Source organism: Marmota marmota, unplaced genomic scaffold (assembly GCF_001458135.2).
Source record: "Marmota marmota marmota unplaced genomic scaffold, marMar, whole genome shotgun sequence".
Classification (NCBI taxonomy): domain Eukaryota; kingdom Metazoa; phylum Chordata; class Mammalia; order Rodentia; family Sciuridae; genus Marmota; species Marmota marmota.
In genome coordinates this window covers 9510547-9524162 of record NW_025999982.1, presented here as the reverse complement: position 1 = coordinate 9524162, position 13616 = coordinate 9510547, and the positions used below count along the sequence as shown (strand labels likewise).

The 13616-nt window shown below is 51.5% G+C and overlaps 1 protein-coding gene across 1 annotated transcript; it reads left to right on the top strand.

Annotated features, from left to right (window-relative positions):
- The first annotated feature begins 6969 nt into the window (after positions 1-6969).
- Pgc (progastricsin) lies at positions 6970-13601 on the top strand. The gene is made up of 9 exons (XM_015487929.2): positions 6970-7034; positions 8119-8269; positions 8610-8727; positions 9634-9752; positions 10095-10294; positions 11304-11426; positions 11968-12115; positions 12664-12762; positions 13421-13601. Exons 1-9 carry the CDS (start codon positions 6970-6972, stop codon positions 13571-13573), a joined length of 1176 nt encoding a protein of 391 aa, XP_015343415.1. The 3' UTR covers positions 13574-13601.
- The last annotated feature ends 15 nt before the right edge of the window (positions 13602-13616 follow it).

Here is a 13616-nt window from a genome sequence, read left to right as displayed (position 1 = left end):
CCATATTCATCATTCAGAACTTAGCAACGGGTCACATTATCTCCCTCCCACAACTGATAAAAATTCCTGAAGTTCAGAGAGGCCAAGGAACTTGCTTACTATCACAACCAGTCAGAGGTGGACTGGGATTTGAGCCCAGGCTCCTCTGACATCAGAGCTAAGGTTCTTTCCTTAACACAGTGAGATTCATCTGCTCCATGCCTCCAGGTAAGTGTGGGTAGCCAGCTGCCTTGTGGCTTCTAGCACACATACCTGCCCTTGGAGAGTGGCTGGCCCATTCGGCTTCTTGGTGACGCCTTCCTGAGGGTCTATAATTGCATCCAGGATCTAGGCCTCAACAGGGTGGACCTGGCCACTGCCTGGTTTTCTGGCTCTGCCTCTCTCCCTGTTGGGAGCCAGCCTGACCCTCTGCAGGTCACAGAAGCTGGGAGTCCATGTTCTGTGTTCATCGCAGCCAAATCTGGCTGATCAGGGCAGAGAACTGGGAGACCTCAAATAATTGACATTTAGTAGGCTCTGGCTTTGGGGACAAAACAGGTAGTTGACTAAGTCAGATCAGTTTCATGTAAATGTCCACTCGATATAGGTCAAGGGGTCCCAAAGTGAAGTTATTCAAACACCAACCTCCTGCTCTTTGCACTGTGTGTGGCCACTAAAGTCCCCTAATGTGGGAGAGAGCATGTTGAGCACAGTACTGTCCCTGGAAGTGAGGGATAGTGGCTAGGGAGGAAGTCCAGAGCTACTGACTGGATCAGATGTGTGGACAGAGCCTCAGACGCAGAGTGCTCCTCGTGGCGTGAGAACTGACTTGCCAAGACTGTGAGGTAGAGAGGGCCACCCCTGGGCAGTGTACTGGCAGGACAACAGGTGAGTGTGCCTGGCTGGACTAGGAGACTGCCCCTGGCAACGTAAGAGTCTGCCAGGGGTCCAGCACCAGGGAGAAGGCAGGAGGAGCCGTCTAAGGCCTGGAGGCTCCTGGGCCCTTGGGGACTGTGGCTTTCCCTGTCCTATGGTGGCCAGCTGAGAAGACCTGCTTCCAGAAGGTAGTATGTGGGTGCAGTTCCTCTGGGAGAAGCCCTTCTCTGGCCTCATTCTAGCCCACTGCATCCATGAAATCAAGGTGTGTTGTTATATACTTGTGCTAAAATGTATTGCAATAAATGTGTGGCTATTTGAAGAAAAAAAGGTTTTGTCTTTATTTCACTGAGTTTCCTCTGCCATGACGGGTAGTGTCATCATGGTGAATGTGCAGAGCCCCAAGGGCAGGGGTGGCTTCCTTCTTTGCCTTTAGGAGTCTCTGAGGACAGGTGTTTCTTCTTTCCCTATTCCTTGTCTTTCTCCTCTCCCTTCTTATTCTTGTAAAATGTCATTTTTAAAACTTTTTAATGAAGTTTAATACTCATAAAGATGATTTATCAGTAGTACAGCACACTGGCTTCTCATGAGCCAGATCACCGGTCATTGAATCAAAACCAGAATGCTGTCAGTGCTCACCTAAGGTCCTTTAGCCTTTGCCTCCCCTGCCCCAGCCCCTGCCCAATCTGAAGACCCAGACTCAGCTGACAGCCAGGGCTGCGGACAGGCACGGCCTGGGCAGGGCCTCACTGGGTTGGACAGCAGAGCTGCAGGCACAGACGGTTATCCCTTTTGACACACAAGCACACACAGGTGGGAAAGGGAAAGAGGCCGTCAAGGTCAAAGAAACCTCAAGTGGTGGAGATGGGTCTTCTAAGTCAAGTTCATCCCATGTCACACTCAAGTCCTTCCATATGTGCTGAGAGGGCTCAGCAAAGAGTTAGAAGTAGGCTCCATGTGTCATCAGAAATCAATCTGTGTGGACATCTCTGACACTGTCCAGGAACACCCTTCATTCTTCTGGGGGCATATTTATTCTGAGTACTTTTGTCCATACCCTTCAAAATGCTCCCTGAGGGAGCCTCCGAGTTCTCGCATGATCGTACCTGCTGCCCACGTCTGATGGGCCAGGCCTGGGTGCCTGCAAGATGAATCTGTCTGACAACTGTTTTTTCCCTCTTCTTTACCTCCATTTATCCTTCCCTCCCTCCCTCCTTTCCTTCTTTCTTTCCTTCCTTCCCTCCCTCCTTCCTTCCTTCTCTTCCTCCTCTTTCTTTCTTTCTTTTTTTGTGGTACTGAGGATTTAATCCAAGATGCTCTAGCACTGAGCTACACCCCCAGCACTTTTTATTTTGGAACAGGGTGTCCCTAAGTTGCCAGGTTGACCTTGAATTTGCAGTTTGCAATCCTCCTTGCCTCCTTCCAAGTCACTGGAACTGCCAAACTCAGAGAAATTCCTTAGGAAATGAATGAAAACAGAAAACTAAGATGCTATTGGTCAGTTCCATGGGGAACGCCAGCCTACACACACACACACACACACACACACACACACACACATACACACACAGTGGGGGTAAATGGCATCTAGAAACAGAGAAATGGGCTAGGGGGGTACACCAGACACTAGCTGATCCTGAGGCTCCACCCCCACCCTCCCCTTCCTGCAGCTGAGTTGCCCTGCTTCTTGTCCCTCCATCCACCCACTGCACCCTCTTCCTACCAAGGCTAGACATGCAAGCAACTGCCTGCAAGCAAGGGTAGGTTAATCAACAGTCCAGAGGAAAAGCAACCAGTCTTTCTATTTATGTATTATAAATACAGGGATTTATTTCTGGATATTTGAGGTACAGTTAAAATGAACTCCTCTATAGAAGGAGATAAGTTAAACTATCTGTGGAATTGTCAGGAGGGTTTTGTGATTCAGCAAGTACAAAGCACCCTGCCCAGCACACCCTCAGGGATGGGATATTTTGGCAGGGAGTGGGGAGGAGCCCATTCTAAAACCTCTGGTTTAGTTTTTCCTTTTAATTAGAGAAATCTAATTAATAAGTGCAGAAGAAATGATTTAAAAAAAAAGGTACACTCATGCTTTGTTGGTGGGACTGCAAATTAGTACAAATTAGTACTTTGGAAAGGGGTATGGAGATTCCTCAAGAGACTAGGAATGAAACCAGATAAATCTGACTTGTTGGTATTTATCGCAAAAAACTAGAGTCAGCATACTATTTACTAACACCTGCATACCAATATTTATAGCAACACAATTTATGATAACCAGGTAGTGGAATCATCTCAGGTGCCTATCAACAGATAAATGGATAAAGAAAATGTAGTGTGTGTGTGTGTGTGTGTGTGTGTGTGTATATATATACACACTCACACATACAAGGAAGTTTTACTCAGCCATAAAGAAGAATGAAATTATGTCATGCGCTGGTAGATGGATGAAACTGGAGAATATCATGCTAAGTCACATAAGCCAGACTCAGAAAGTCAAGGGTTGAAAGTTTTATCTCATATGCAGCGTTAGAGAGAAATAATGATAGAAAAAAATTGGGTGAGGGGATCCCTTGAAAATAGAAGGGAGAATAGTAGAGGAAAGGAATTGGGGGGAGAGAGAGGGAAAGGTGAGGACTACAGAATAAAACTGGCCAAACTACGCTATGTGCATGTATGAATATATCACAATGAATTCCACTTTATGTATATCTATAATGCACAAATTTTAAAAACCCAACAAATTAATAGAAGGAAGACCAGTAGATTAAAATGTAGGAAATCAGGGGAGGGAAGAGGACAGGGAAAGGGGAAGTACTGGAAACCAAAATGGAGCAGATTATATTATATGCATGTATGAATATGTAGAATGAATCATACTGTTACATATAATGCACCAAAGAAATGTTTCTAAAAATCAGTGTGCAGAGCTGGGTATGGTGGCATACACCTGTAATCTCAACGGCTTGGTAGATTGAGGCAGGAGGATCGCGAGTTCAAAGCCAGCCTCAGCAATGCAAGGTGCTAGGCAACTCAGTGAGACCCTGTCTCTGAATAAAATACCAAATAGGGCTGGGGGATGTGGCTCAGTGGTCAAGTGCCCCTGAGTTCAATGCCCGGTGCCAAAAAAAAAAAAAAATCAGTGGACAGAAGAATGAGGAGAAGCAGGAGGTCAGCACAGTCTCCATTCATCTCCCCAGAAGACTCTTATTAATTACTAAGCACAACAGTAAGTTGGCAGGCGAGAAACCTGCCAGATCCCACCTTAACAAGGGACACAGTCTAAGTGAGCAGGAACAGGACACCTGGGCATCACACCATCCAGACAGGGCGCCCCGAGAGGGCTCATCCCCTCTGCAGCATTCTCAAAACACCACCCTCCACCTCACCATGAGAAAACACCAGCATCACCTACAGCCAGGGGCAGTCTACAAAGGGACTGGTCAGGACAACAAAAAGTCACAAGGTCACAAGGGACAGAAAACCAAGGAGCTGGCACAGATGGAAGGAGAATGAAATGATCACCAAGAGCAATGTGGGAACCTAGACGGGATCCTAGACCAGAAAAAGGGCATTTGTGGCACAAATGGTGACATTTAGATGAGGTCTGTAGAGTCCTTGATAGCATTACATCAGGGTAAATTCCTGATGTGACCAGGGTAGGATGCTTTTTTGTGTGAGTTAACATTAGGGGGTCCTGCATGAAAATTAGGAGGGACCACTCCTCACTATGTTCAGAACTCTCTGTGACTCTAGACTTATGTCAACATTTAACAGTGTATACCTTTGAGCTTGAGAAAAACAAACATCAGGTCCAGTATGTTCCCAGTGGGTTTGGTTGAAGTAATGGTGAAAATATAAAACACACACCAACACTTAAGCAAAATCCAAAAGCCCAAGAAAATAGCTGAAACCTTAACTAAACATGCACATAGATAACTGAGAAAGACTTAAGGTTATTGAGTAATTGTCCCCAGACCTGAGTGGACAATCTCAGGGTCAGAATCACAGGGAAACTGAGTTCCAGGGCCAAACTCACGCCTACTGCAAAAGAGCCCTCTACCAGTACTCCTTACGAAGTGCCCCTTCAGCCTCTGCTTGAATGTCTCCTGTCATGGGGAGCTCAGCACTTCACTCCTTTGATGAGTGTCAGGAGTGAGCCCAGGTGCTGCTGACAGCAGTGAGAACTGGAAACAACCCAATGCCTAGGGCCAGCAGGAGAGAGCGCCAGGTAACCTCTGCAAGTGTAAGTGATAAGGAAGTGGCATATCTTAATGCATGGAAAGGTGCACATGCCGCAGTCCTGTGTGATAAGAGCAGAGCGAGTTGTGTTTACACACTGACCTCAGTGAGGTTCAAATCTAAGTGTGCACAATAAGGTCTGCAAGATAATGAAGGAAGGATCAGGCAGCTGCACTTTGAAGAATCGTTACTATTTTAAAAACTTTATTTTTTGGGCGGGGGAGGTGCTTGGGGTGTGGCCTCAAGCATGCTTGGTGAGTGCTCTACCATGGAGCTACACCCAGCCCTGTTTTGATGGTTTTTAAAGTTATATATGTGTAGAATTTAAGTGACATTAAGTATGTAGAATTTTAAAAAATTAGTCCTTAAAAAGGACTTGGGGATTGTCATTTCATAAAGAATTGAGAGAGCTGCAGGGAACAGTAGAGTCGGGAGGATTCTAAGGCTTGGTCTGAACACTGTAGGAAAGAGAGACAGGATTGCTCTCTGGCATGGGTGAAGGATGGCCTAGGACAGTATGTGGGCATGCTATGCACTTGTCTTTATCTTTAGAGTAACTTCCAGTTCCCACTGTCACGTTATAGAACCTCTGAAAGGGGCTTTTGCGTTGTTTAATAAGCCAAGGAAGAGGCCTTCCCTTTGAGTGACAGCTGTAGGATTTGGAGCTGGAGAATTTGTAGGAAGCTTACAGCTAGAGAGCAGGTGGTGGAAGGAGGCAGGAGGAGTACAGAACATGGAAGAGTGGGTATGGATGAGGGACGGGCCAGCAGAATAAACCAGACTGGGGGCCAGAGAAAGGGCAGACCAGGGCTCCAGGGAGGCAAATGGTGGACACAGAGGCCTCTCAGGAGAAATAGGTCAGGGAAGAGTTGCAGTGGGGAGAGACAGTGAAAAAGGGGACAAGGACAGGGGTAGCCCTTTGCTCATGCCCTGCTCCAGGCTTCCCTCCACTCTGCTGCCCGAGGCATGGCCAATGCCCAGATGGAGTATCCTGTGAGTGTGACCTGGGCGTGTGATGAACTAGGATGAGGGTTTCTCCGAATCCCCTGATGGATCTGGAAATCCTCTGAAGACACCCCAGTCAGTGACTTCTGCCAATGGCCTCCAGCACCATCTTCAGCATCAGAACTGCCTATTTACCAACATGTCCTCATCACCATGCTACCCGCTGGCCTGGGATCCCCACGCGTACCCGAATTCTATCCCCAAGGTGTTGGGGTGCGGGGAGCCAGGACTTGAGTCAAACCACCAAGGGCATCACTTAAGCACACAGTTCTCAATGATGTCATCCCTACCAGGGGACATTAGGCAACCCCTAGACACATTTATGATTATTACAGGTCAGGGACTGCTCCTGGCACCTGGTGGGCAGCCACCAGGATGGTGTGAACCTGCCTACAGCACACAGGAGAGTGCCCATGACAAAGATCCTGTGATCCCCAATGTCAAGACTTGCTGGCCAAGAAAACTGCCTACGTTCCTATGCCCCTCTCTCTGTCTCTGCCTCTTTGTGGCCCTCACCCCAAAATGCCCACACCAACCACTGGTTCCTGGAGGAGGAGCAACTCTGCCCCTTCATCTTATGGCTGCTTTGTTCTGTCTTATCGCCCGTACCTCCTGGCCTCTGCTGTTGAATTCAAAGTCAACAAGTTGAAAAGTCAGCTGTGGCCATGGTCCAGGGGAAAAACACAGTAACAATGGCTACCTGGTGTGCAGGGGACACCCTGGTTGGGGTCATGCTTGCCCAGGGCACGGAGGGAGGGACTCGGCCACATCCAGGGGGTATAAAGAGGGAGTGCTGAAGTCTTCACTCCAGTGCGACTGTGGATCTCAGAGTGGCGCTTGCTCTGTGACCAGCTGGGAATCGGCATCATGAAGTGGATGGTGGTGGCCTTGGTCTGCCTCCTGGCCTTGGAGGCGTCAACTACACCTGTTAAGTGAGTGTGGGCCTGGCTGTGGGTGCAGGGAACCTCAGGAAGCCTGCAGCCCTGTATGGAGCAGCTTGTCAGGGGGCAGCAGCTGGGTCTGAGCGGGATTCCCTGTTGGGGCAGGGAAGACTGCCCCTGCTGGAGTTGGGCAGGACTCAGCTGGGAGCAGACAGAGCCTGGCCTCAGGAGCTGCTAGTCAAGGCAATAGCCTCCTCCCTCCCCAGACTGAGGGGAGAAGATGGTCCTGAAGCAGAGAGTAGGGCAACTATGCCCATGCTGGCCATTGCTAAATGGGTACATTTTTTTCCTTCAGATGATAACAGTCCTTTCTAGAGAAGAAAAAGATAATCCTGCCAAAAACTTCCATGAGAGCCCAAATTTGCTGGAAGAAGCCAAAATCACTTTAGCAAAAACACCAATACCTGTAAATCATTATAATATGTTGTGTTGAAAATTCAGGATGGAGCAGGTGACCTGCCTCAGGGGACAGCAGGACTCCCTGCCTGCCACCCTGCCTGCTGTGCCACCTGGGAAGAGCACAGAGGGCCTTTCCTGTGTGCAGTTATAGCCACACATTCAATCAGCAGCAGATTAAACATATTAGGGGACAATTCCTGCTCCCCTACTCCATGGTGTGTCTCATAGATGGTGTGCCATCTCTGAGAACTTTATAAATTTTCATGTTTCTGGTGACTGCACCCAGGTCAGGCACATGCTCAGCAAATGTTCTCCCACTGAGTCATATCCCAGACCTGACCCTTAAACAACAAAAGAACAAATATCAGCAGACATCCTCTGGAAGGTGTAAAGTCCCAGCATCCCAAGTCCCTCTCCCCTTCATGGGAAGTATTTTCAAGGTCTCTGAGAGCAGAGGCCAGGGCAGGAGCAGGACCCCTGAGAGGGGCTGAGGGCAGACATGAGGGAAGTTCATTGTTTCCTGAGTCTTGGAGAAGTGCTGAGTGAGGTTGAAAGAAGTGGAGAAGGAAAGAAAGAAGAGAAAGAGGGAAAGAGGCGAGGGAGAACATCAGGGAGAGAAGAAATGAGAAGGTAGAGTAAGGAGGGAGGCCCTGTCCTGACACCCAGCCTCCCCTAGGGTCCCCCTGAGGAAAATGAAGACTATGCGTCAGACCATGAGGGAAAAGGGCTTGCTGGGGGACTTCCTGAAGACCCACAAGTACGACCCCGCTCAGAAGTACCGCTTCAGCGACCTCAGCGTGCTCTATGAGCCCATGACCTACATGGATGTGAGTCCTAGTCTCTAGGTGTCCCTGTCCCTGCTGCCAAACCTGGGGACTCCCTGGGTTCCCTCCCTGAGGCTGCTCCCTTCTCCCAGTCCTGCCAGCCTGGGCCACCCTGCTGAGAGTGGCCCATTGGGCAGAGCATGGGGAGGGCCCCAGCTGACCTGCAACTGACCTGGCACAGAGACCACGTGGCTGCCCTGGGCAGGCTGGGACTGAGACCTGTGTGTCTGGGACCCTGGCTTTTGGTGGTACTTAGGGCAGGGCTGTCCTTCCTGCTCTGCCCATGGAGAAGCCTGGCCCCTGGGTCCCCCTAATGCTCACAGCCATCCCCATGGCTCCCCAGGCTGCCTACTTTGGTGAGATCAGCATCGGGACTCCACCCCAGAACTTCCTGGTCCTGTTTGACACTGGCTCCTCCAACCTGTGGGTGCCCTCGGTCTACTGCCAGAGCCAGGCCTGCAGTGAGTGCTGGGCTGGGCAGGGAGGGCCCCTGGGCAGGGCTGGGCACTGGCATGTCCAGGGATGCAGGCAGGGAAGGGTGCTCACTCCTGAGGAGGACCAGGGACTTGTTTAAGGTCTCAGGGCATCAAGAAGCCAGAGGGAGGAGGCTGGCCCTGCTCCAGGTTGGCCCCTTGCCTTGCCTCGTGTCAGGATGGACCCCTTCATCTCTGCTGTCCACCTCACCCCCTCCAGTTCATTCTGCTCCACCCTCTCCTGCTCACCGGGCAGTGCTGCTCCTCCCCTCAGGACACTGTCCACTCTGTGCCTCGCCCTCCACTTTCCTATCCACTAGCTTCTCCCTGAGCGTTTCCAGGGACTGACCACAACTATGCTGGATGTGGTCCCTGTCCTGGAGTCATTTCGGGAGACAGAGGATCTTCAGTTTTAATGCTGCCCTGATTCATTCCAAAACCTTGGGTCTGGAATGTGGACATCTCTGTCCACCATGGGCACAACCCATGCCACCTCCATATCCCACTATGCCCAGCTCCTGGGTGAATCGAGGTTGGGGTGAGTGGATTCCTCTCTAGGTCTCCCTCCCACTCCTCACTGGATGAGCATTTCCCACTAGGCTTTGTGCCAGTTTTTACTGGGGTAGAGATAGAGGTGGAGTCTAGGGCACCTGCTTACAGGGTGGTCATCATCCAGGCATCCAATTACCTGTGAAACATGGGCTTTCAGGCCAATGCCTTCCAACTAAGAGGATCCTGGGGCCAAGGCTGTCAGTCCCTCCTTGGTGACTAGGTGGGGGTGCTGAAGTCTCTGTCTGAGAGCTTAGGCTGAGGGCCAGGCAGGAGTGCAGCCCATGAGCCTGAGAGCCAGGCAGCCCTCTGCTCACCCCTGGCCTCCATGCCTCCCTCCTGCAGCCACACACCCTCGCTTCAACCCCAGCAAGTCCTCCACCTTCTCCACCAACGGGCAGACCTTCTCCATGCAGTATGGTACCGGCAGCCTCACTGGCTTCTTCGGCTATGACACCCTGACTGTGAGTGCTCCAGCTGCCATACCCATCCTGGATGAGGGGGTGTGAGAGGGTGGGGACCTAGATGTCCTTGTTCTTTCCTGTCCAGGGATGGGGCACCAGAGTGACCAGTCAGAGAGTGCCTTTTTTCAGGAGCTCAGAACTGGAGGGCAGAGGTGTGGGGATGGGAGGCTACATTGAAGGAGGCCCTTGGAAGAGAAATTGCTGTTGGGATGCCTGTGGAGAAGTGGGCAGATGGGCCAGAGGAGGAAGGATGACCATGGAGGGTCTCTGGTGGCATGGGGCAGGAGGACATAGATGCAATCAGAAGTGTCACCTCCACTCCAATGTGTCTTCCCCCCACAGGTCCAGAGCATCCAGGTCCCCAACCAGGAGTTCGGCCTGAGTGAGCAAGAGCCGGGTACCTTTTTTGTCTATATGCAGTTCGATGGCATCATGGGCCTGGCCTACCCTGCCCTGTCCGCGGGAGGTGCCACCACAGCCCTGCAGGGCATGCTGCGGGTGGACGCCCTGTCCAGCCCCATGTTCAGCGTCTACCTCAGCAAGTGAGAGACTGCCCTGCGGGTCCCTAAGTCCTGCCATGTACCAAGTTCTGATCCCTTGGGGTGTGGAGACCTCCCAGCAGGGGGTGGCTGGGCCACACTTGTTCAGAGCCTCAGCTCCTGGGCTCTGACTCTCCTGCTCCCCTGCCCCTGCCCCAGTCGACTCTCACGACCCTTTGCCTTCCTAGGCAGGATGGTCTCTCCTTCTTCAGTCTGACCTTCTCCCGGGTGTCGCTGCTCTAATTCCCCATGTCTTGGGCCTGCCTCCTGCTCTGGGCCCCGAGAGCCCACTGCCTCACCTGTGCTTCTCCCTGAGGCCTCTCTGTACAGTGACCTGCTGCCTCATGTCCTGCATGGGTCCTTCTAGGTCTTGAAGTCTCCTGGTCTAGGCCCTCGACTGACTCCTCACCCACTATCCTCCCAGCCCCCACAGCAGGCCAGGTCAGGAGGGGCCTGAGCCTGGCTTTTCTCTCTTGCTGTCCACCTTTCTTCCTCTCTACTCTAGAGTCAGTTCCATCTTATTGCTGTGGCTTGGTCTCCTTATCCTGCTTTCAACACATTGACCCTGTCACTAATATTGGGGACTCATTTTGCCTGTTTACACCTCCACATGAAACTCCAGGAACGATGCACTCTGCTACCACTAAGGGGAATCTTCTGGAAGAAACATGGCCTGTTTTTCCCTCCCCTTCACCAAAGACCTCCCCATGTACACTTGCAAAGGAAAAGAAAAAGTTGGGTATCTGTGAGTCTCCTGGTGACAGGGTCGAGCAGTGGCATGAAATTAAAGGCAGAAGATGGTAGTGTGGGTATGGTCTACAGAGGAGCAGCTGCCAGACATAGAGCACTGTGGGGCAGGGCCATTCAGAAGCCTGAGAGTACATGGCCCTGTCTTCAGAAAAACCCTTTGGAAACAAGGGAATGTGCTCTTTCCCTCTGAAGGTGACTTCTCCATATATGCGTCTCCTTCCTTAACCTCTCCTTTACTTCCCCTCCTCTGTGTGTCCTGCAGCCAAGGGGGATCTGAGGAAGGAGGAGCAGTCATCTTTGGAGGTGTGGACGAGAGCCTGTACACAGGGCAGATCTCCTGGGCCCCTGTCACCCAGGAGCTCTACTGGCAGATCGGCATTGAGGAGTGAGTCTGGGGTGGGGGTCCCTTTGGGACACACGTTCCTTGGAGCTGGCTTCTGGGCACCTGTGGCTCATGCACATCCAGGCTCCACTGAGGTGGGGGCACAGAGGACTCCTGAGACCTGCCCTCCCCAGAGCCTCAGCTGGCCTCCACAGGGGCATCATCCCTAGGTCTGGAGAAAGGGGTAAGGGGGGCACATCTGTAATTCCAAGTACTGGAGAAGCTCCTGTCCAATCACACAGGACACCACAGTTTGGAACCTGAGGTGTGTGGGACAACTATTGTGTTTCTTGTTCTTATAACAAACACGATAACCCTGGATTTCAGCGCTTCTCAAAACTTCCTTGAAATTTTTAGAATATATCCTCGGGTCCTTTAGGTGACCCTGCACAGACTCACAAGGAATGTGATGCAGGGGACAAGCTACAATGGCTGTTGTGGGGCCCTTATCTCCATCGGGTGTGCTTGCTCCCCAGTGCCGGGAAGGTCTCCCCTGGCTGCCCTGTCCTGGTCGGGCTGAGGCTGCCCTCTTCTTGCCACCCAGGTTCTATGTTGGGGAAGAGGCTTCTGGCTGGTGCTCCCAGGGCTGCCAGGCCATGGTGGACACAGGAACCTCTCTGCTCACCGTGCCCCAGCAGTACCTGAGCTCCCTTCTGCAAGCTATAGGGGCCCAGGAGGATGAGTATGGACAGGTGGGTGTGGTGTGGATGTGCCCTGTCCATGAAAGGTCAGCTCAGTAGTGTTTGTTGTTTCTGTATTGTGGGTCCCTGTGAGTGAAACTTGGGGTCAAGCAAGTGAGTAACAAGGGACAACTCTCAATCCACTCCTCCCTCTCCTCCACACAGCTATGCCCCCTCGCTCCCATGTGTCCTGGCAAATGAAATGGTCACCTAATTAGCCTTCCCCATAAGGGGAGGGAGCCCTGGTCCACTTTTTTCTCATGGCTGTGTGATTTCAAAGGACACCTTTAGGGAAAGGGCAGTGATTCAACCTCTCAGAGGGGCCATTCAGGCAGGAGGAGCGTCTTTGTTGGGGCACATTCTCAGATCTCCCCAGTTGTCACCCGCTCTAACTGCATATGTGAGATCCAGGTGTTATCCACATAGTATTTGTCCTGAACTTATCTCTCTCCTCAAATAGCTGGCCTGGGGCTTGAGTGGCCTCGGAGTGCTTAGCAGATGGCTAGCAGATGCTCTTGGGTGGGGAATGAGGGGACCTGGAAGAATCTGTTTCTCTGCAGTTTTTCGTGAACTGTAATGACGTCCAGAACCTGCCCACCTTTACCTTCGTCATCAACGGGGTGCAGTTCCCTCTGCTGCCCTCTGCCTACATCCTCAATGTAAGTCCTGGTCCCTGAGGCTGAGCCACTGGGGTGGAGGAGCAGGTGTAGCCAGAGAAGCTCCACCTGGCCCTGTGCCATTTCCCAACTCATGCCACCTGGGATTATCCCCACCAGAAGAGTGTCACCCATGATCAATCAGTCTCTTAATCAGTGGAGAGGGACTCTGTCTAGGGCTAGCCCCTGTGTGAACGCTGGTGCCTAGGCTTCCCTTTAGGTGGAAGGGAATTGTCACAGCATTTGATGGGGAGATTCTCTTTCTGTTTTACAAATGAAAACCTGGAGGTTCAGAGAGGTTCAATAGCTGATCCAGCTGCACAGATGATGAGGGTGAAGGCAAAGTCTGAATGCAAGCTAGCTTTACTCTAAGCTGAACCACCATTCTGCTTTTGCCAATGAGGAACAGAAGGGAGCTTTAGCAAGAAAAGATACCCAGCATGGGGATAGGTGACCCTGCACAGGCCACTACAACCTGTGTTTACCACTGGGAAATCCCTCCCACCAGCCCCTCTTGTGAAACATCACCTTGTCTATGAGCCTTCAGGGCCATTCCTTGACCTGCTCAACTCCAAATGTGTGCCCTTGACCAGGCTCAGGCTAGCAGTGGCCAGGCCATGTGTGACCAAATGAATGAGTGCTGCCTTTCTCTGTTGAGCAGGAGAATGGCTATTGCTTGGTTGGACTGGAAGCCACCTACGTGTCCTCAGGAAATGGCCAGCCCTTTTGGATTCTTGGGGACGTCTTCCTCAGGTCCTACTATTCCGTCTTTGACATGGCCAACAACAGGGTGGGCTTTGCCACTGCCGCCTAGACTTTCCTCCTGGACACCTGGGCTCCCGTCCTCCTCCTGGCCC

What these genes read in the sequence shown, in the direction of transcription:
- Pgc (XM_015487929.2), top strand. Translation starts at nt 6,970, where the DNA reads ATGAAGTGGATGGTGGTGGCCTTGGTCTGCCTCCTGGCCTTGGAGGCG. An exon ending in TCGGCTATGACACCCTGACT is followed by an intron (nt 9,753 to 10,094) that starts GTGAGTGCTCCA and finishes TTCCCCCCACAG; the next exon opens with GTCCAGAGCATCCAGGTCCC. An exon ending in TTCAGCGTCTACCTCAGCAA is followed by an intron (nt 10,295 to 11,303) that starts GTGAGAGACTGC and finishes TGTGTCCTGCAG; the next exon opens with CCAAGGGGGATCTGAGGAAG.